Source organism: Aphelocoma coerulescens, chromosome 30 (genome assembly GCF_041296385.1).
Source record: "Aphelocoma coerulescens isolate FSJ_1873_10779 chromosome 30, UR_Acoe_1.0, whole genome shotgun sequence".
NCBI lineage: Eukaryota > Metazoa > Chordata > Aves > Passeriformes > Corvidae > Aphelocoma > Aphelocoma coerulescens.
The window spans coordinates 1,444,908-1,466,499 of record NC_091043.1 but is presented as its reverse complement, the minus strand read 5'-3'; the positions used below and the strand labels follow the sequence as shown (position 1 = coordinate 1,466,499).

General features: G+C 51.3%; 1 protein-coding gene across 1 annotated transcript in view; it reads right to left on the bottom strand.

Moving 5' to 3' along the window:
- Positions 1-4,323: 4,323 nt before the first annotated feature.
- Positions 4,324-21,592, bottom strand: part of LOC138100259 (CD209 antigen-like protein C) — a 38,770-nt gene continuing 21,501 nt past the window's right edge. The window contains exons 4-8 of the mRNA XM_068998049.1: positions 20,128-20,190; positions 19,299-19,367; positions 8,902-9,071; positions 6,720-6,829; positions 4,324-5,076 (exon numbers count right to left, since the gene is read on the bottom strand). Of these exons, the coding sequence (XP_068854150.1) occupies positions 4,941-5,076; positions 6,720-6,829; positions 8,902-9,071; positions 19,299-19,367; positions 20,128-20,190 (548 nt within the window). The 3' untranslated portion in view covers positions 4,324-4,940. The remainder of the gene's footprint in view (positions 5,077-6,719; positions 6,830-8,901; positions 9,072-19,298; positions 19,368-20,127; positions 20,191-21,592) is intronic.

Sequence of the window (21,592 nt, the reverse complement as noted above, 5' to 3'; positions counted from 1 at the left end):
CTGGTGTGAACTGGTGTGAACTGGTGTGAACTGGTGTGTTCTGGGTGTTACTGGGGGGGTCACTGGTGTGAACTGGTGTGAGCTGGTGTGAACTGGTGTGAACTGGTGCGAACTGGTGTGTTCTGGGTGTTACTGGGGGGGTCACTGGTGCGTTACTGGTGTGTTACTGGTGTGAACTGGTGTGAACTGGTGTGTTCTGGGTGTTACTGGGGGGGTCACTGGTGTGTTACTGGTGTGAACTGGTGTGAACTGGTGTGAACTGGTGTGTTCTGGGTGTTACTGGGGGGTCACTGGTGTGTTACTGGTGTGAACTGGTGTGAACTGGTGTGAACTGGTGTGTTCTGGGTGTTACTGGGGGGGTCACTGGTGTGTTACTGGTGTGAACTGGTGTGAACTGGTGTGAACTGGTGTGTTCTGGGTGTTACTGGGGGGTCACTGGTGCGTTACTGGTGTGTTACTGGTGTGAACTGGTGTGAACTGGTGTGTTCTGGGTGTTACTGGGGGGGTCACTGGTGTGTTACTGGTGTGAACTGGTGTGAACTGGTGTGAACTGGTGTGTTCTGGGTGTTACTGGGGGGTCACTGGTGTGTTACTGGTGTGAACTGGTGTGAACTGGTGTGTTCTGGGTGTTACTGGGGGGTCACTGGTGTGTTACTGGTGTGAACTGGTGTGAACTGGTGTGTTCCCCAGGTGCACCGGGAGCTCAGCAAGTGCCTGCGGCACTGGGAGCACTGGATTTCACTGGGTGTTACTGGGGGTCACTGTGGGGCACTGGGAGGTTACTGGGTGTTACTGGGGGGGTCACTGGTGTGAACTGGTGTGAACTGGTGTGAACTGGTGTGTTCTGGGTGTTACTGGGGGGTCACTGGTGTGTTACTGGTGTGAACTGGTGTGAACTGGTGTGAACTGGTGTGAACTGGTGTGTTCTGGGTGTTACTGGGGGGGTCACTGGTGTGTTACTGGTGTGAACTGGTGTGAACTGGTGTGAACTGGTGTGTTCCCCAGGTGCACTGGGAGCACTGGATTTCACTGGGTGTTACTGGGGGGCACTGGGAGGTTACTGGGTGTTACTGGGGGGGGTCACTGGTGTGAACTGGTGTGAACTGGTGTGAACTGGTGCGTTCCCCAGGTGCACCGGGAGCTCAGCAAGTGCCTGCGGCACTCGGGGACCCCAAAAACCCCCCAAAAACCTCCCCTAAACCCCACCCCGGTGCTACAGCGGCACCCAGGTGGGGACCCCAAAAACACCCCAAAAACCTCCCCTAAACCCCACCCCGGTACTACAGCGGCACCCAGGTGGGGACCCCAAAAACCCCCCAAAAACCTCCCCTAAACCCCACCCCGGTACTACAGCGGCACCCAGGTGGGGACCCCAAAAACCCCCCAAAAACCTCCCCTAAACCCCACCCCGGTGCTACAGCGGCACCCAGGTGGGGACCCCAAAAACCTCCCCTAAACACAGCAGCACCCAGGTGGGGACCCCAAAACCACCCCAAAAACCTCCCCTAAACCCCACCCCGGTACTACAGCAGCACCCAGGTGGGGACCCCAAAAACCTCCCCTAAACCCCACCCCGGTACTACAGCGGCACCCAGGTGGGGACCCCAAAAACCTCCCCTAAACACAGCAGCACCCAGGTGGGGACCCCAAAGCCCCCCCAGAAATCCCCCCCGATAGGATAGGGGGTCTTTGAGGGACCTCTCACAGAGATGGGGGCCTGGGGAGAGCCCTCGCAGCCCCATAGCTTTGAAAAATCCCAAATCCCGCAGAGCACCCCCCAATCCCATAGACACCCTCCCAGAGGCCCCCAAATCTCACAGAGACCCCCGCCAAGACCCCCCCCAAGAAACCCCATCCACTTCCAGAGACCCCCCCAATCCCATTAACCCCACCCAGAGACCCCCATATGGGATTGGGGAAGGTCTCTGGGGGAGCGTTTATGGGATTTCCAACCCCCATTTCTCCCTTTTCCAGTTTTCTCCTCACATTTCCCACTTTTTCTGTTTTTTCCTTTCCCGTGCTTTTTTTTTACCTTTTTCGCCCATTTTTTTTCTTACATATCCCACAATTTTTCCTTCATCTCTTCTCGTTTTGCACTCTTCTCACTTTTTCAACATTTTCTCTTTTGTTTTCCGTTTTTTCCTCACGATTTCCATCAGTTTTTCTTTCCCTTTTCCTGCCCTTTTTTCCCCCTTACCTCTCCCACCCTTTCCCCCTCACGTTTTCCCGCCCTTTTCCCCTCACGTTTCCCGCCCTTTCCCCCTCACATTTCCCACCTTTCCCCCTCACGTTTTCCCGCCCTTTTCCCCTCACATTTCCCACCCTTTTTCCCCTCACGTTTCCCGCCCTTTTCCCCCTCACGTTTCCCACCATTTTCCCCCTCACATTTCCCACCCTTTTCCCCTCACGTTTCCCACCCTTTTCCCCCTCACGTTTCCCACCCTTTTCCCCCTCACATTTCCCGCCCTTTTCCCCCTCACATTTCCTGCCCTTTTCCCTCACATTTTTGCCCTTTTCTCCTCACATTTCCCACCCTTTTCCCCTCACATTTTCCACCTTTTCCCCTCACATTTCCCACCTTTTCCTCTCATATTTCCCACCCTTTTCCCCCTCCCGTTTCCCGCCCTTTTCCCCCTCACGTTTCCCACCATTTTTTCCCTCACATTTCCCACCCTTTTTCCCCTCACATTTCCTGCCCTTTCCCCCTCACATTCCCCACCCTTTTCCCCTCACATTTCCCACCCTTTTCCCCTCACGTTTCCTGCCCTTTTCCCCTCACGTTTCCTGCCCTTTTCCCCTCACGTTTCCTGCCCTTTTCCCCTCACATTTCCCGCCCTTTCCCCCTCACATTTCCCACCCTTTTCCCCTCACGTTTCCCGCCGTTTTCCCCCTCACGTTTCCCACCATTTTCTCCCTCACATTTCCCGCCCTTTTCCCCTCACGTTTCCCACCCTTTTTCCCCTCACGTTTCCCACCCTTTTTCCCCTCACATTTCCCGCCCTTTCCCCCTCATGTTTCCCGCCCTTTTCCCCCTCACATTTCCTGCCATTTTCCCTCACGTTTCCCGCCCTTTCCCCTTCCCGTTTTCCTGCCCTTTTCCCCTCACGTTTTCCCGCCCTTTTCCCCCTCACATTTCCCTCCCTTTCCCCCTCACGTTTCCCGCCCTTTCCCCCTCACATTTCCCACCCTTCCCCTCACGTTTCCCACCTTTTTCCCCTCATGTTTTCCCGCCCTTTTCCCCTCACATTTCCCTCCCTTTCCCCCTCACGTTTTCCCGCCCTTTTCCCCCTCACATTTCCTGCCATTTTCCCTCACGTTTCCCGCCCTTTCCCCTTCCCGTTTCCCGCCCTTTTCCCCTCACGTTTTCCCGCCCTTTTCCCCCTCACATTTCCCTCCCTTTCCCCCTCACGTTTCCCGCCCTTTCCCCCTCACATTTCCCACCCTTCCCCTCACGTTTCCCACCTTTTTCCCCTCATGTTTTCCCGCCCTTTTCCCCTCACATTTCCCTCCCTTTCCCCCTCACGTTTTCCCGCCCTTTTCCCCCTCACATTTCCCACCCTTTTTCCCCCTCAGTGCTCCCAGTGCCCTCCCAGTGCTCCCAGTAACCTCCCAGTGCCCTTCCAGTACCCCCCAGCCCAGAGCTCCCTATGTTCCCAGTGCCCTTCTCAGCCCCAGTGCTCCCAGTAACCCCCAGGCCCTGTTCCCAGTGCCCTCCCAGTGCCCCCTGGCCAATTCCCTGTGCTCCCAGTAAACCTGCCCCAAGTCCCAGTGCCCTCCCAGTGCCCCCTGGCCAATTCCCTGTGCTCCCAGTAAACCTGCCCCAAGTCCCAGTGCCCTCCCAGTGCCCCCTGGCCAATTCCCAGTGCTCCCAGTAAACCTGCCCCAAGTCCCAGTGCCCTCCCAGTGCCCCCTGGCCAATTCCCAGTGCTCCCAGTAAACCTGTCCCAAGTCCCAGTGCCCTCCCAGTGCCCCCTGGCCCATTCCCAGTGCTCCCAGTAAACCTGCCCCAAGTCCCAGTGCCCCCTGGCCAATTCCCAGTGCTCCCAGTAAACCTGCCCCAAGTCCCAGTGCCCTCCCAGTGCCCTCTGGCCAATTCCCAGTGCTCCCAGTGCCCTCCCAGTGCCCCCATCCAGTTCTCCCAAGCTCCCAGTACCCTCCCAGCGCTCCCAGTAACCCCCAGTCCCTGTTCCCAATGCTCCCAGTGCCACCCAGTTTCCCCCAGGAGCAGCTCCCACCTCGTTCCCAGCCCATTTTCCCACCACAAACGAGGATTTGGGACAAGTTTGGGATTTGGGTCAGTCACACATTTTATTGAGGGTTATTTTGGGGGCTTTGGGGTTTTTTGGGGGGGGGGTATTTTGGAGAGTTTTGGGGTTATTTTGTGAGATTTGGGGTTTCTCTGGGGGCAAGGTGGGGGTTTCTGGTGGGTTTTGGTTATTTTGGGGGGTTTGGGGATATTTTGGGGAGCATTTGGGGGTCTTTTTTGGAGTTTTTTTGTTTACTTTGGGGGGGTTTGGAGTATTTTTGAAGGCTTTGGGGCTTTTTTGGAGTGTTTGGGGTTTTTTTGGAGGGTTTGGTCATTACGGGGGGGTTTTGGGGTGGTGGAGGTTTTTTTGAGTCCTTATTTGAGCTGAAAATCCCTTTTTTCCCCCCAGTTTGGGGAGTCATGGGGATTTTACAGAGTTCTTTGTGGCTTGTATGGATTTTTTACGGAGTTTATGGATTTTTTTAGGGAATTTATGGTTTTTTTAGGGGAATTTGCTGGATTTTTAAGGACTTTTCAGGTCGTTCAGAAGCAAAAATCGGGATCGCGGAACCTCCGGATTCCCCCGGAGCTCGTCCAGCTCTGAGCAAAAGCGCTTCAAAATTCCAGGTTTGGGGTTTTTTTTTTAACGGATTTGCTGGAAATTGCCTGGAAATGGGGGAAAAAAGGTGGGAATTCAGCAATCCCAGGATTTCTCGCAGATCCAGTGGTTGAGTTTGGAGCAGCGCTCGTTGATCCAGCGCCCGTTGGGTTTCATGGCTCCACAATCCTTGTGCTCCTTGTCCGGGTCCTCCTCCCACACATCCCAAAATCTGGAGGGGAAAAAAAAACGAAAAAAGGGAAAATAACCAAGAAATAACAAACGAGCGGGAGAAGCTCAAATTGGAATTTCGAGGGGGAAAAGACCACAAAAACCTCGATTTTTTTTTCTGGCACCAAGCAGAAAACGCTCCAATCATCTCATTTTTCCCCTCACGTTTTCCCCTCACGTTTCCCACCCTTTTTCCCTCACATTTTCGCCCTTTTCCTCTCTCATTTTCTGCCCTTTCCCCCTCACGTTTTCCCGCCCTTTTCCCCCTCACATTTCCCACCCTTTTCCCCTCGCATTTTCGCCCTTTTCTCCTCACGTTTCCTACCCTTTTTCCCCTCACGTTTTCCCGCCCTTTCCCCCCCCTCACATTCCCCACCCTTTTCCCCCTCACGTTTTCCTGCCCTTTCCCCCTCACATTTTCCCGCCTTTTTTCCCCTCACGTTTTCCAGCCCTTTTCCCCCTCACATTTTCTCACCCTTTTCCCTCTCACATTTCCCGCCCTTTTCCCCTCACATTTCCCACCCTTTTCCCTCTCACATTTCCTGCCCTTTTCCCCCTCACATTTCCTGCCCTTTTCCCTCACATTTTTGCCCTTTTCTCCTCACGTTTCCTACCCTTTTTCCCCTCACATTTCCCACCCTTTTTCCCTCACGTTTTCCCGCCCTTTTCCCCTCACGTTTTCTCACCCTTTTCCCCTCACATTTTTGCCCTTTTCCCCTCACGTTTCCCACCCTTTTTCCCCTCATGTTTCCCGCCCTTTCCCCCTCATGTTTTCCTGCCCTTTCCCCCTCACATTCCCCACCCTTTTCCCCCTCACGTTTTCCTGCCCTTTCCCCCTCACATTTTCCCGCCTTTTTTCCCCTCACATTTTCCCGCCCTTTTTCCCCCTCACATTTCCCACCCTTTTCCCCCTCACATTTCCCACCCTTTTCCCTCTCACATTTCCCACCCTTTTCCCCCTCACATTTCCCGCCCTTTTCCCCCTCACATTTCCTGCCCTTTTCCCTCGCATTTTCGCCCTTTTCTCCTCACATTTCCCACCCTTTTCTCCCTCACGTTTTCCCGCCCTTTTCCCCTCACGTTTCCCACCCTTTTTCCCCTCACGTTTCCCGCCCTTTCCCCCTCATGTTTTCCTGCCCTTTCCCCCTCACGTTTTCCTGCCCTTTCCCCCTTACGTTTTCCCGCCCTTTTCCCCTCACATTTCCCACCTTTTCCCCTCACATTTCCCACCTTTTCCCCCTCACATTTCCTGCCCTTTTCCCCTCACATTTCCCACCCTTTTCCCCTCACAGTTTCCACCTTTTCCCCTCACATTTCCCACCTTTCCCCCTCACATTTCCCACCCTTTTCCCCCTCCCGTTTCCCACCCTTTTCCCCCTCACATTTCCCACCCTTTTCCCCCTCCCGTTTCCTGCCCTTTTCCCCTCACATTTCCCACCCTTTTCCCCTCATGTTTCCCACCCTTCCCCCCTCACATTCCCCCCCCTTTCCCCCCTCACATTCCCCACCTTTCCCCCTCACGTTTTTCCTCAAAACTCCCAAATTTTTGGGGGGAATAACTCCCAAAATCCCCGTTTTTGGGGCTCAGCTTCATCTTTCTCATTACTTTCGGATTGTTTGGCGATTCCCAGCGGGAATTTTTACCCGAAATTCGGAGTTTCGCCGGTGACCCAGGCCCATTTCCCCTCGTGCTGCTCGTCCGTCACCCCCAGCCAGTAGGAATTGTTGCCTTGGATTTTGCTCATCAGAAATACCTGGAAAAGCGGAATTCCTTAAAACGGCCCCAAATCCATCGTGCCGGTGGATTATGGGGTGTAATTCCCAGGTTTTGTGGGGTTTGGGGTTGTTTGGGGTTTGGGATTATTGGGAATTTAGGATTTGGAGTTTGGGATTTGGGATTATTTGGAATTTAGGGTTTGGAGTTTGGGGTTTGGGATTCATTTGGGGTTTGGGATTTGGGGTTTCGGGTTTGGGATTCATTTGGGGTTTGGGATTTGGGGTTTCGGGTTTGGGATTCATTTGGGGTTTGGGATTTGGGGTTTGGGCTTTGAGGCTGATTTGGGGTTTGGGATTTGGGGTTTGGGATTATTTGGGGTTTGGGATTGTTTGGAATTTAGGGTTTGGAGTTTGGGGTTTGGGCTTTGAGGCTGATTTGGGGTTTGGGATTTGGGGTTTCGGGTTTGGGATTCATTTGGGGTTTGGGATTTGGGGTTTCGGGTTTGGGATTCATTTGGGGTTTGGGATTTGGGGTTTGGGCTTTGAGGCTGATTTGGGGTTTGGGATTTGGGGTTTGGGATTATTTGGGGTTTGGGATTGTTTGGAATTTAGGGTTTGGAGTTTGGGATTTGGGATTGTTTGGAATTTAGGGTTTGGAGTTTGGGATTTGGGATTATTTGGAATTTAGGGTTTGGAGTTTGGGGTTTGGGGTTTGGGATTCATTTGGGGTTTGGGATTTGGGGTTTGGGATTTGAGGCTGATTTGGGGTTTGGGATTTGGGGTTTGGGATTATTTGGGGTTTGGGATTGTTTGGAATTTAGGGTTTGGAGTTTGGGATTTGGGGTTTGGGATTCATTTGGAGTTTGGGGTTTGGGATTTGGGGTTTGGGATTATTTGGAGTTTGGGATTTGGGGTTTGGGGTTTGGGATTTGGGGTTTGGGATTATTTGGAATTTAGGGTTTGGGGTTTGGGATTGATTTGGGGTTTGGGATTTGAGGTTTGAGATTTGGGATTGTTTGGAATTTAGGGTTTGGGGGTTGGGATTTGGGATTGATTGGGGATTTGGGGGTTTGGGATTTGATGTTTGGGATTATTTGGGATTATTTGGGATTACTTGAGGGTTGGGATTTGGGGTTATTTTGGATTTGGGGTTTGGGATTTGGGGTTGGGGATTTTGGCTTGATTTGGGATCGATTTGGGGTCAGTTTGGGCTCGGTTTGGGATCGGTTTGGGGTGGGTTTGGGCTCAGTTTGGGCTCAGTTTGGGCTCAGTTTGGGCTCGATTTGAGCTCAGTTCGGGCTCAATTTGAGCTCAGTTTAGGCTCAATTTGAGCTCAGTTTAGGCTCAGTTTGAGCTCAGTTCAGGCTCAGTTCAGGCTCAGTTTGAGCTCAATTTGAGCTGAGTTCAGGCTCAGTTCAGGCTCAGTTCAGGCTCAGTTTGAGCTCAGTTTGAGCTCAATTTGAGCTCAGTTCAGGCTCAGTTCAGGCTCAGTTTAGGCTCAGTTCAGGCTCAGTTTGAGCTGAGTTCAGGCTCAGTTTAGGCTCAATTTGAGCTCCGTTTGAGCTCAGTTCAGGCTCAGTTCAGGCTCAGTTCAGGCTCAGTTTAGGCTCAATTTGAGCTCAGTTCAGGCTCAATTCAGGCCCAGTTCAGGCTCAGTTCAGGCTCAGTTTAGGCTCGATTTGAGCTCCGTTTGAGCTCAATTTGAGCTGAGTTCAGGCTCAGTTCAGGCCCAGTTCAGGCCCAGTTCAGGCCCAGTTCAGGCTCAGTTCAGGCTCAGTTTGAGCTCCGTTTGAGCTCCGTTTGAGCTCAATTTGAGCTGAGTTCAGGCTCAGTTCAGGCCCTGTTTAGGCTCAGTTTAGGCTCAATTTGAGCTGGGTTTAGGCTCAGTTCAGGCCCAGTTCAGGCTCAGTTCAGGGTCAGTTCGAGCTCAGTTTAGGCTCGATTTGAGCTCAGTTTGAGCTCGATTTGAGCTCAGTTTAGGCTCAATTTGATCTCAATTTGAGCTCAGTTTAGGCTCAATTTGAGCTCAGTTTAGGCTCGATTTGAGCTCAGTTTGAGCTCAGTTTAAGCTCAGTTTAAGCTCAGTTTAGGCTGGGTTTAGGCCCCGTACCTGCTCCCCCTCGGTGCTGAGCACGGCCAGGTGGGAGCCGAAGGCGGCGCAGGCGCTGCCGGCGCCCTCCCAGCTCCGCGAGCTCCTGGAGAAGAAGAAGCAGCTGCTGCCGAAGAATTCCCAGCCTGGGGGGCACTTCCGGGAGTCCTCGATGGTCCGGCACAGCAGCTCTGGGGAAAAATGGGGCAAAACCGGGGAGAAATGGGCAAAATGTGGGGAGAAATGGGGAGAAATGGGGAAAATGTGGGGAGAAATGGGGAAAATGTGGGGGGAAATGGGGAGGAATGGGGGGAAATGGGGAAAATGTGGGGGGAAATGGGGAAAATGTGGGGGGAAATGGGGAGAAATGGGGGGAAATGGGGAAAATGTGGGGAGAAATGGGGAAAAATGGGGGGGGAAATGGGGAAAATGTGGGGGGAAATGGGGAAAATGTGGGGGGAAATGGGGAGAAATGGGGAGAAATGGGGAGGAAATGGGGGGAAATGGGGAGGAATGGGGGGAAATGGGGAGGAATGGGGGGAAATGGGGAGGAAATGGGGGGAAATGGGGGGGGAATGGGCAAAATGTGGGGAGAAATGGGGAGAAATGGGGGGGAAATGGGGAGAAAATGGGGAGGAATGGGGGGAAATGGGGGAGAAGTGGGGGGAAATGGGGAAAAAATGGGGGAAAATGGGGAGAAATGGGGAGAAATGGGGGGGGAAATGGGGAAAATGTGGGGGGAAATGGGGAAAATCCAAGGAAAAACAGGGAGAAATGGGCAAAATCTGGGGAGAAATGGGGGGGAAATGGGGAAAATGTGGGGGGAAATGGGGAGAAATGGGGAGGAATGGGGGGAAATGGGGGGAAATGGGGAGAAATGGGGGGAAAATGGGGAGAAATGGGGGGAAATGGGGAAAATCTGGGGGTAATGGGGGGAAATGGGGAGAAATGGGGGGGGAAATGGGGAAAAAATGGGGGAAAATGGGGAGAAATGGGGAGAAATGGGGAGAAATGGGGAAAATGTGGGGAGAAATGGGGAAAAATGGGGGGGGAAATGGGGAGAAATGGGGGGGAAAATGGGGAAAATGTGGGGAGAAATGGGGGGAAATGGGGGGAAATGGGGAGGAAATGGGGAGGAAATGGGGAAAATCCAAGGAAAAACGGGGAGAAATGGGGAAAATCTGGGGAGAAATGGGGAGGAATGGGGGGAAATGGGGAAAATGTGGGGAGAAATGGGGAAAAATGTGGGATAAAACGGGGAGAAATGGGGAAAATCTGGGGAGAAATGGGGATAAATGGGGGGGAAATGGAGAAAATCTGGGGAGAAATGGGGAAATTCCAGGGAGAAATGGGGAGAAATGGGGAAAAAACGGTGAGAAATGGGGAGAAAATGGGAAGAAATGGTGAAAATCCGGGGAGAAATGGGGAGAAAATGGGGGAAAATGGGGAAAAATGGGGAAAAATGGGGAGAAAATGGGGATAAAATTAGGAGGAACGATCAAAATCCAAGGAGAAATGGGAAAAATTGGGGAAAATGGGGAGAAATGGTCAAAATCCAAAGAGAAACGAGGAGAAATGGGGAAAATCTGTGGAGAAATGGGGATAAAACGGGGAGAAACGGGTAAAATCTGGGGAGAAATGGGGAAAATCCAGGGAAAAATGGGGAGAAATGGGGGGAAAATGGGGATAAAATGGGGAGAAATGGTGAAAATCTGGGGAGAAATGGGGAGAAAATGGGTAAAAAATGGGGATAAAATGGGGAGAAATGGGGAAAATCTGGGGAGAAACGGGGAAAATCCAGGGGGAAAAATGGGGAGAAATGGGGAAAATCTGGGGGGAAATGGGGAAAAAATGGGGAGAAATGGGGGGAAATGGGGATAAAATGGGGGAAAATGCGGAAAATCTGGGGATAAATGGGGAGAAAATGGGTAAAAAATGGGGGAAATGGGGGAGAAATGGGGAGAAAATGGGGAGAAATGGGGAAAATCTGGGGAGAAATGGGGGAAAAATGGGGCAAAATGGGAAAAATGGGGGGAAATGGGGATAAAATGGGGAAAAATGGGGGAAAATGGGGGAAAATCCGGGGGGAAATGGGGATAAATGGGGATAATACAGGGAAAAATGGGGGGAAATGGGGAAAATCTGGGGGGAAATGGGGAAAAAATGGGGAAAAATGGGGAAAATCCGGGGAGAAATGGGAAAAATGTGGGGGGAAATGGGGAGAAATGGGGGGGAATTGTGAAAATCTGGGGAGAAACGGGGAAAATCGAGGGGGAAAATGGGGAGAAATGGGGAGAAATGGGGAAAATCCGGGGGGAAATGGGGATAAAATGGGGAAAAATGGGGGGAAATGGGGGGAAATGGGGAAAATCTGGGGAGAAACGGGGAAAATCCAGGGGAAAAATGGGGGGAAATGGGGAGAAAATGGATAAAAAACGGGGCAAAATCTGGGGAGAAATGGGGAGGAAAATGGGGAAAAATGGGGAAAATCCGGGGAGAAATGGGAAAAATGTGGGGAGAAATGGGGAAAATCCAGGGGCAAATGGGGGGGAAATGGGGATAAAATGGGGAGAAATGGGGGGAAATGGGGAAAATCTGGGGAGAAACGGGGAAAATCCAGGGGGAAAAATGGGGAGAAATGGGGATAAAACGGGGAAAAATGGGGGGAAATGGGGAAAAAATGGGGAGAAATGGGGGGAAATGGGGATAAAATGGGGGAAAATGCGGAAAATCTGGGGATAAATGGGGAGAAAATGGGTAAAAAATGGGGGAAATGGGGGAGAAATGGGGAGAAATGGGGGGAAATGGGGAAAATCTGGGGAGAAAATGGGGGAAAATGGGAGAAAAAATGGGAGAAACGGTGAAAATCCGGGGAGAAATGGGGAGAAAATGGGGAGAAATGGGGAAAATCTGGGGAGAAATGGGGGAAAAATGGGGCAAAATGGGAAAAATGGGGGGAAATGGGGATAAAATGGGGAAAAATGGGGGAAAATGGGGGAAAATCTGGGGGGAAATGGGGATAAATGGGGGGGAAATGGAGAAAATCTGGGGAGAAATGGGGAGAATCCAGGGAGAAATGGGGAGAAATGGGGAAAAAACGGTGAGAAATGGGGAGAAAATGGGAAGAAATGGTGAAAATCCGGGGAGAAATGGGGAGAAAATGGGGGAAAATGGGGAAAAATGGGGAGAAAATGGGGATAAAATTAGGAGGAACGATCAAAATCCAAGGAGAAATGGGAAAAATTGGGGAAAATGGGGAGAAATGGTCAAAATCCAAAGAGAAATGAGGAGAAATGGGGAAAATCTGTGGAGAAATGGGGATGAAATGGGGAGAACTGGGGAGAAAATGGAGAGAAATGGGGATAAAAAGGGGAGAAATGGGTAAAATCTGGGGAGAAATGGGGGAAAATGGGTAAAAAATGGGGGAAAAATGGGGAGAAATGGGGGGATATGGGGATAAAATGGGGAGAAATGGGGAAAATCTGGGGAGAAACGGGGAAAATCCAGGGGGAAAAATGGGGAGAAATGGGGATAAAACGGGGAAAAATGGGGGGAAATGGGGAAAATCTGGGGGGAAATGGGGAAAAATGGGGAAAAATGGGGAGAAATGGGGGGAAATGGGGATAAAATGGGGGGAAATGCGGAAAATCTGGGGATAAATGGGGAGAAAATGGGTAAAAAATGGGGGAAATGGGGGAGAAATGAGGAGAAATGGGGGGAAATGGGGAAAATCTGGGGAGAAAATGGGGAGAAATGGGGAAAATCCAGGGAGAAATGGGGGAAAATGGGAGAAAAAATGGGAGAAACGGTGAAAATCCGGGGAGAAATGGGGAGAAAATGGGGAGAAATGGGGAAAATCTGGGGAGAAATGGGGGAAAAATGGGGCAAAATGGGAAAAATGGGGGGAAATGGGGGAAAATCCGGGGGGAAATGGGGATAAATGGGGGGGAAATGGAGAAAATCTGGGGAGAAATGGGGAAAAAACGGTGAGAAATGGGGAGAAAATGGGAAGAAATGGTGAAAATCCGGGGAGAAATGGGGAAAATCCAGGGAAAAATGGGGAGAAATGGGGAGGAAATGGGGATAAAATGGGGATAAAATGGGGAAAATCTGGGGAGAAATGGGGAGAAAATGGGTAAAAAATGGGGGAAATGGGGGAGAAATGGGGAGAAATGGGGGGAAAATGGGGAAAATCTGGGGAAAAATGGGGAGAAATGGGGAAAAATGGGGATAAAACAGGGAGAAAATGGGGAGAAATGGGGAAAATCCAGGGAGAAATGGGGGGAAATGGGAGAAAAAATGGGAGAAACGGTGAAAATCCGGGGAGAAATGGGGAGAAAATGGGGAGAAATGGGGAAAATCTGGGGAGAAATGGGGGGGAAATGGGGAAAAATGGGGGGAAATGGGGATAAAATGGGGAAAAATGGGGGAAAATGGGGGAAAATCCGGGGGGAAATGGGGATAAATGGGGGGGAAATGGAGAAAATCTGGGGAGAAATGGGGAGAATCCAGGGAGAAATGGGGAAAAAATGGGGAAAAATGGGGGGAAATGGGGAGAAAATGGGAAGAAATGGTGAAAATCCGGGGAGAAATGGGGAGAAAATGGGGAAAAATGGGGAAAAATGGGGAGAAAATGGGGATAAAATTAGGAGGAACGATCAAAATCCAAGGAGAAATGGGAAAAATTGGGGAAAATGGGGAGAAATGGTCAAAATCCAAAGAGAAATGAGGAGAAATGGGGAAAATCTGTGGAGAAATGGGGATGAAATGGGGAGAAACGGGTAAAATCTGGGGAGAAATGGGGAAAATCCAGGGAAAAATGGGGAGAAATGGGGGGGAAATGGGGAAAAATGGTGAAAATCTGGGGAGAAATGGGGAGAAAATGGGTAAAAAATGGGGGAAAAATGGGGAGAAATGGGGGGATATGGGGATAAAATGGGGGGAAATGGGGAAAATCTGCGGGGAAATGGGTAAAAAATGGGGAAAAATGGGGAGAAATGGGGGGAAAATGGGGATAAAATGGGGGAAAATGCGGAAAATCTGGGGATAAATGGGGAGAAAATGGGTAAAAAATGGGGGAAATGGGGGAGAAATGAGGAGAAATGGGGGGAAATGGGGAAAATCTGGGGAAAAATGGGGAGAAATGGGGAGAAATGGGGAAAAAATGGGGATAAAACAGGGAGAAATGGGGAGAAATGGGGAGAAATGGGGAAAATCCAGGGAGAAATGGGGGAAAAATGGGGAAAAATGGGAAAAATGGGGGGAAATGGGGGAAAATCCGGGGGGAAATGGGGATAAAATGGGGGAAAATGTGGAAAATCTGGGGATAAATGGGGAGAAAATGGGTAAAAAATGGGGGAAATGGGGGAGAAAATGGGGAGAAATGGGGAAAATCCAGGGAGAAATGGGAAAAATGTGGGGGGAAATGGGGAGAAATGGGGGGGAATTGTGAAAATCTGGGGAGAAACGGGGAAAATCCAGGGGGAAAATGGGGAGAAATGGGGAAAATCCGGGGGGAAATGGGGATAAAATGGGGAAAAATGGGGGGAAATGGGGAAAATCTGGGGAGAAACGGGGAAAATCCAGGGGAAAAATGGGGGGAAATGGGGAGAAAATGGATAAAAAACGGGGCAAAATCTGGGGAGAAATGGGGAGGAAAATGGGGAAAAATGGGGAAAATCCGGGGGAAAATGGGGAGAAATGGGGATAAAATGGGGAGAAATGGGGATAAAACAGGGAAAAATGGGGGGAAATGGGGATAAAACGGGGGGAAATGGGGGAAAAAATGGGGAGAAATGGGGAGAAATGGGGATAAAATGGGGAAAATCTGGGGAGAAATGGGAAAAAATGGGGGGACATGGGGAGAAAATGGGGGGAAATGGAGGAAAATGGGGAGAAATGGGGAAAATGGGGAGAAATGGGGAAAATGGGGAAAATCCAAGGAAAAACGGGGAGAAATGGGGAAAATCTGGGGAGAAATGGGGGGAAATGGGGGGGAATTGTGAAAATCTGGGGAGAAACGGGGAAAATCCAGGGGGAAAATGGGGAGAAATGGGGAAAATCTGGGGAGAAATGGGGAAAAAATGGGGAGGAATGGGGAAAAAATGAGGAGAAATGGGGATAAAACGGGGAGAAACGGTGAAAATCCAGGGAGAAATGGGGAGAAATGGGGAAAAAACAGTGAGAAATGGGGAGAAAATGGGAAGAAATGGTGAAAATCCGGGGAGAAATGGGGAGAAAATGGGGGAAAATGGGGAAAAATGGGGAGAAAATGGGGATAAAATTAGGAGGAACGATCAAAATCCAAGGAGAAATGGGAAAAATTGGGGAAAATGGGGAGAAATGGTCAAAATCCAAAGAGAAATGAGGAGAAATGGGGAAAATCTGTGGAGAAATGGGGATGAAATGGGGAGAACTGGGGAGAAAATGGAGAGAAATGGGGATAAAAAGGGGAGAAATGGGTAAAATCTGGGGAGAAATGGGGGAAAATCCAGGGAAAAATGGGGAGAAATGGGGATGAAATGGGGAGAAAATGGGGAAAAATGGTGAAAATCTGGGGAGAAATGGGGAGAAAATGGGTAAAAAATGGGGGAAAATGGGGGAGAAATGGGGGGAAATGGGGAAAATCTGGGGGAAAATGGGGAGAAATGGGGATAAAACAGGGAGAAAATGGAGAGAAATGGGGATAAAAAGGGGAGAAATGGGTAAAATCTGGGGAGAAATGGGGGAAAATGGGTAAAAAATGGGGATAAAATGGGGAGAAATGGGGAAAATCCAGGGGGAAAAATGGGGAGAAATGGGGATAAAACGGGGAAAAATGGGGGGAAATGGGGAAAAAATGGGGAAAAATGGGGAGAAATGGGGGGAAATGGGGATAAAATGGGGGAAAATGCAGAAAATCTGGGGATAAATGGGGAGAAAATGGGTAAAAAATGGGGGAAATGGGGGAGAAATGGGGGGAAATGGGGAAAATCTGGGGAAAAATGGGGAGAAATGGGGAAAAATGGGGATAAAACAGGGAGAAAATGGGGAGAAATGGGGAAAATCCAGGGAGAAATGGGGGAAAATGGGGAAAAATGGGAAAAATGGGGGGAAATGGGGGAAAATCCGGGGGGAAATGGGGAGAAATGGGGAGAAATGGGGAAAATCTGGGGAGAAATGGGAAAAAATGGGGGGACATGGGGAGAAATGGGGAGAAAATGGATAAAAAACGGGGCAAAATCTGGGGAGAAATGGGGAGAAAAATGGGGAAAAATGGGGAAAATCCGGGTGAAAATGGGGAGAAATGGGGATAAAACAGGGAAAAATGGGGGGAAATGGGGAAAATCTGGGGGGAAATGGGGAAAAAATGGGGAAAAATGGGGGAAAATGGGGAAAATCCGGGGAGAAATGGGAAAAATGTGGGGAGAAATGGGGAGAAATGGGGAGAAATGGGGAGAAATGGGGAAAATCTGGGGAGAAATGGGGAAAATCCAGGGAAAAATGGGGAGAAATGGGGATGAAATGGGGAGAAAATGGGGGAAAATGGTGAAAATCTGGGGAGAAATGGGGAGAAAATGGGTAAAAAATGGGGGAAAATGGGGGAGAAATGGGGGGAAATGGGGATAAAACAGGGAGAAAATGGAGAGAAATGGGGATAAAAAGGGGAGAAACGGGTAAAATCTGGGGAGAAATGGGGAAAATCCAGGGAAAAATGGGGAGAAATGGGGGGAAAATGGGGAGAAATGGGGAAAATGGGGATAAAATGGGGAGAAATGGGGAAAATCCGGGGAGAAAAGGAGTTTTGGTGGGAATTTCAGGGGATTTGGAGGAATTCTGGGTTTTTTGGTGGGAATTTTGGGGGGGTTTGGGAAGAATTCCGGGAGTTTGGGGGGAAATTCTGGGGGTTTTTGTGGGAATTCCGGGGGTTTGGGGGAATTCCAGGGGATTTGGGGGGGAATTTCGGAGGTTTTTTGTGGGAATTCTTGGGGTTTTGGGGAATTCCGGGGGTTTCAGGGGGAATTTGAGGAGTTTTGGGGGAATTCCGGGTTTTTTTTGTGGGAATTCTGGGGGTTTTGGGGGAATTTGAGGAGTTTTGGGGAATTCCGGGTTTTTTTCCGGGAATTCGGGGGTTTTTGGGGAATCCTGGGGTTTTTGGGGGGAATTCCGGGGTTTTTTGGGGGAATCCCGGGGTTTTTAGGGGAATCCCGGGGTTTTTGGGGGGAATTCCGGGGTTTTTTGGGGGAATCCCGGGGTTTTTAGGGGAATCCCGGGGTTTTTGGGGGGAATTCTGGGGGTTTTTGGGGAATCCTGGGGTTTTTTTGTGGGAATTCCGGGGTTTTGGGGGGAATTCCGGGGTTTTCTTGGTGGGAATTCCGGGGTTTTTAGGGGAATCCTGGGGTTTTTTTCCGGGAATTCCGGGGTTTTTGGGGGGAATTCCGGGGGTTTTGGAGGAATTCCCGGGGTTGAGGAGGGAATTTGAGGAGTTTTTGTGGGAATTCCGGGGTTTTTGGGGAATTCCGGGGTTTTTGGGGGGGAATTCTGGGGGTTTTTGGGGAATTTCGGGGTTGAGGAGGGAATTTGAGGAGTTTTTTTTGGGAATTCCGGGTTTTTTTGGGGGAATTCCGGGGGTTTTTGGGGAATTCCGTTTTTTTTTTGGTGGGAATTCTGGGGTTTTTTGGGGGAATCCCAGAGTTTTTTGGGGAATTCCGGGGGTTTAGGAGGGAATTTTAGGACTTTTAGGGGAATTCCGGGTTTTTTTTGTGGGAATTGCGGGGTTTTTGGGGAATTCCGGGGTTTTTGGGGAATCCCAGGTTTTTTGGGGGGGAATTCTGGGGTTTTTAGGGGAATCCTGGGGTTTTTTTCCGGGAATTCCGGGGTTTTTTGGGGAATCCTGGGGGTTTTTTGTGGGAATTCCGGGGGTTTTGGAGGAATTCCCGGGGCTGAGAAGGGAATTTGAGGAGTTTTTTTGGGGAATTTGAGGAGTTTTGGGGGGAATTCCGGGGGTTTTTGGGGAATCCCAGTTTTTTTGGGGGGGAATTCTGGGTTTTTTTTCCGGGAATTCCGGGTTTTTTTGGGGGAATTCCGGGGGTTTTTGGGGAATTCCGTTTTTTTTTTGGTGGGAATTCTGGGGTTTTTTGGGGGAATCCCGGGGGTTTTTGGGGAATTCCGGGGGTTTAGGAGGGAATTTTAGGACTTTTAGGGGAATTCCGGGTTTTTTTGTGGGAATTGCGGGGTTTTTGGGGAATTCCGGGGTTTTTTGTGGGAATTCCAGGTTTTTTGGGGGGGAATTCTGGGGTTTTTAGGGGAATCCTGGGGGTTTTTTCCGGGAATTCGGGGGTTTTTGGGGAATCCTGGGGTTTTTTTGTGGGAATTCCAGGTTTTTTGGGGGAATCCCGGGGTTTTTTTGGGGAAACCCGGGGTTTTTGGGGGGAATTCCGGGGTTTTTTGGGGGAATCCCGGGTTTTTTTGGTGGGAATTCTGGGGGTTTTTGGGGAATCCTGGGGTTTTTTTCCGGGAATTCCGGGGTTTTGGGGGGGAATTCCGGGGTTTTTTTGGTGGGAATTCTGGGGTTTTTAGGGGAATCCTGGGGTTTTTTTCCGGGAATTCCGGGGTTTTTGGGGGGAATTCCGGGGGTTTTGGAGGAATTCCCGGGGTTGAGGAGGGAATTTGAGGAGTTTTTGTGGGAATTCCGGGTTTTTTTGGGGGAATTCCGGGGGTTTTTGGGGAATTCAGTTTTTTTTTTGGTGGGAATTCTGGGTTTTTTTGGGGGAATCCCAGAGTTTTTTGGGGAATTCCGGGGGTTTAGGAGGGAATTTTAGGACTTTTAGGGGAATTCCGGGTTTTTTTGTGGGAATTGCGGGGTTTTGGGGGGAATTCCGGGGTTTTTGGGGAATCCCAGGTTTTTTGGGGGGGAATTCTGGGGTTTTTAGGGGAATCCTGGGGTTTTTTTCCGGGAATTCCGGGGTTTTTTGGGGAATCCCGGGGGTTTTTTGGGGGAATTCCGGGGGTTTTGGAGGAATTCCCGGGGTTGAGGAGGGAATTTGAGGAGTTTTTGGGGGGAATTTGAGGAGTTTCGGGGGGAATTCCGGGGTTTTTGTGGGAATGCCGGGGTTTGGGGGGAATTCTGGGGTTTTTTGGGGGAATCCCGGAGTTTTTTGGGGAATCCCGGGGTTTTTGAGGGGAATTCTGGGGTTTTTTGGTGGGAATTCCAGGTTTTTTGGGGGGAATTCAGGGGTTTTTTTGGGAATTCCGGGGGTTTTTGAGGGAATTCCGGGGTTTTTGGGGAATCCCAGGTTTTTTGGGGGGGAATTCCGGGGTTTTTGGGGAATTTCGGGGTTGAGGAGGGAATTTGAGGAGTTTTTTTGGGGAATTTGAGGAGTTTTTGGGGGAATCCCGGGGTTTTTTGGGGAGAATCCCGGGGTTTTCGGGGCCGTTACCGGTGATGCTCCTCAGCTCCATTTGCTGCCTCTGGACCTCGCTGCGCGTCTGCTGCAGCTCCTGCCAGGCTGGGGGGATCCCAGTGCTCCCAGTATGGCCCAGTACGGCCCAGTGCCCTCCCACTGCCCTCCCAGTCCCTCCCAGTGCCCTCCCAGTGCTCCCAGTCCCTCCCAGTCCCCTCCCAGTGCTCCCAGTGCTCCCAGTGCCCTCCCAGTCCCTCCCAGTCCCCTCCCAGTGCTCCCAGTGCCCTCCCAGTGCCCTCCCAGTCCCCTCCCAGTGCTCCCAGTGCCCTCCCAGTTCCCTCCCACTGCCTCCCAGTGCCTCCCAGTCCCTCCCAGTGCCCTCCCAGTGCTCCCAGTACGGCCCAGTACAGCCCAGTGCCCTCCCAGTACAGCACAGTGCCCTCCCAGTGCCCTCCCAGTGCTCCCAGTTCCCTCCCAGTCCCCTCCCAGTGCTCCCAGTGCTCCCAGTGCCCTCCCAGTGCTCCCAGTGCCCTCCCAGTGCCCTCCCAGTGCCCTCCCAGTACGGCCCAGTGCCCTCCCAGTACGGCCCAGTGCCCTCCCAGTGCTCCCAGTATGGCCCAGTATGGCCCAGTGCAGCCCAGTGCCCTCCCAGTACAGCCCAGTGCAGCCCAGTGCCCTCCCAGTGCAACCCAGGACAGTCCAGTGCCCTCCCAGTTCCCTCCCAGTGCCCTCCCAGTACAGCACAGTTCCCTCCCAGTGCCCTCCCAGTGCTCCCAGTCCGGCCCAGTACAGCCCAGTGCCCTCTCAGTACAGCACAGTTCCCTCCCAGTGCCCTCCCAGTGCTCCCAGTGCCTCCCAGCCGTACCCTGGGCCCAGCTCCCGGAGCTGTTGGATCGCAGCAGCTCCAGCTCCGCCCTCATTTCTGCCTCTGCAACGGAAACCCCGGAATCCACCCTGGATCCCATCCCTGGATCCCCCTGGATCCCCCCTGGATCCCCCCTGGATCCCCCCTGGATCCCCCCTGGATCCACCCTGGATCCCCCTGGATCCCCCCCGGATCCCCCCCCGGAATCCACCCTGGATCTCCCCCGGATCCATCCCTGGATCCCCCCTGGATCCCCCCTGGATCTCCCCCGGATCCCATCCCTGGATCCCCCCTGGATCCTCCCCTGGATCCCCCCTGGATCCCCCCTGGATCCCCCTGGATCCATCCCTGGATCCCCCCTGGATCCCCCTGGATCCCCCCTGGATCCCCCTGGATCCCATCCCTGGATCCCCCCTGGATCCCCCCTGGATCCATCCCTGGATCCCCGCTGGATCCCCCCCTGGATCCCCTCTGGATCCCCCCCTGGATCCCCCCCTGGATCCCCTCTGGATCCCCCCCTGGATCCCCCCCAGATCCCCCCGGATCCCCCCCGATCCCATCTTTGGATCCCCCCTGGATCCCCCCTGGATCCCCCCCTGGATCCACCCTGGATCCACCCTGGATCCCAAAATTCCCATTTTGGGTGGAATTAACCCCAAAAATCTCTCAAAAATGCTCCAAAATCCCTCAAAAAAACCCCCAAAACCCCTCAATAATTTCCCCAAAATCTCCACAAAACCTTCAAAAAACCCCAAATTTTCCCCAAATTCCCCCTAAAATCCCTCCAAAAATCCCCCAAAAATCCCCCAAAATCCCTCAAAAATCCCTCAAAAATTCCTCCAAAAATCCCTCAAAAATGCTCCAAAATCCGTCAAAAATCCCTCCAAAAACCCCCAAAAATCCCTAAAAATCCCCCCAAAATCCCCCAAAAATCTCTCAAAAACCCCTCAAAAAAACCCGAAAAATTCCCCCAAAAACCCCCAAAAATCCCCAAAATTCCCCCAAATCCCCCAAAATTCCTCCAAAATCTCCCCAAAAATCCCCTAAAATCCTCCCAAAATCCCCCAAAAATCCCTCAAAAATCCCTCTAAAATGCTCCGAAATCCCCGCAAAATCCCCCAAAACCCCCCAAAAAACCCCCAAAAATCCCTCAAAAATCCCTCTAAAATGCTCCGAAATCCCCGCAAAATCCCCCAAAACCCCCCAAAAAAACCCCAAAAATCCCTCAAAAATGCTCCAAAATTCGTCAAAAATCCCCCAAAAATTCCCCAAAAATCCCTAAAAATGCCCCCAACATCCCCCAAAAATCCCTCAAAAACCCTCCAAAATCCCTCAAAAATCCCTCAAAAAACCCCAAAAATCCATCAAAAATCCCTCAAAAATCCCCAAAATTCCCCCAAATTCCCCCTAAAATTCCTCAAAAATCCCTCAAAAATCTCCCAAAAAACCCCCTAAAAATCCACCC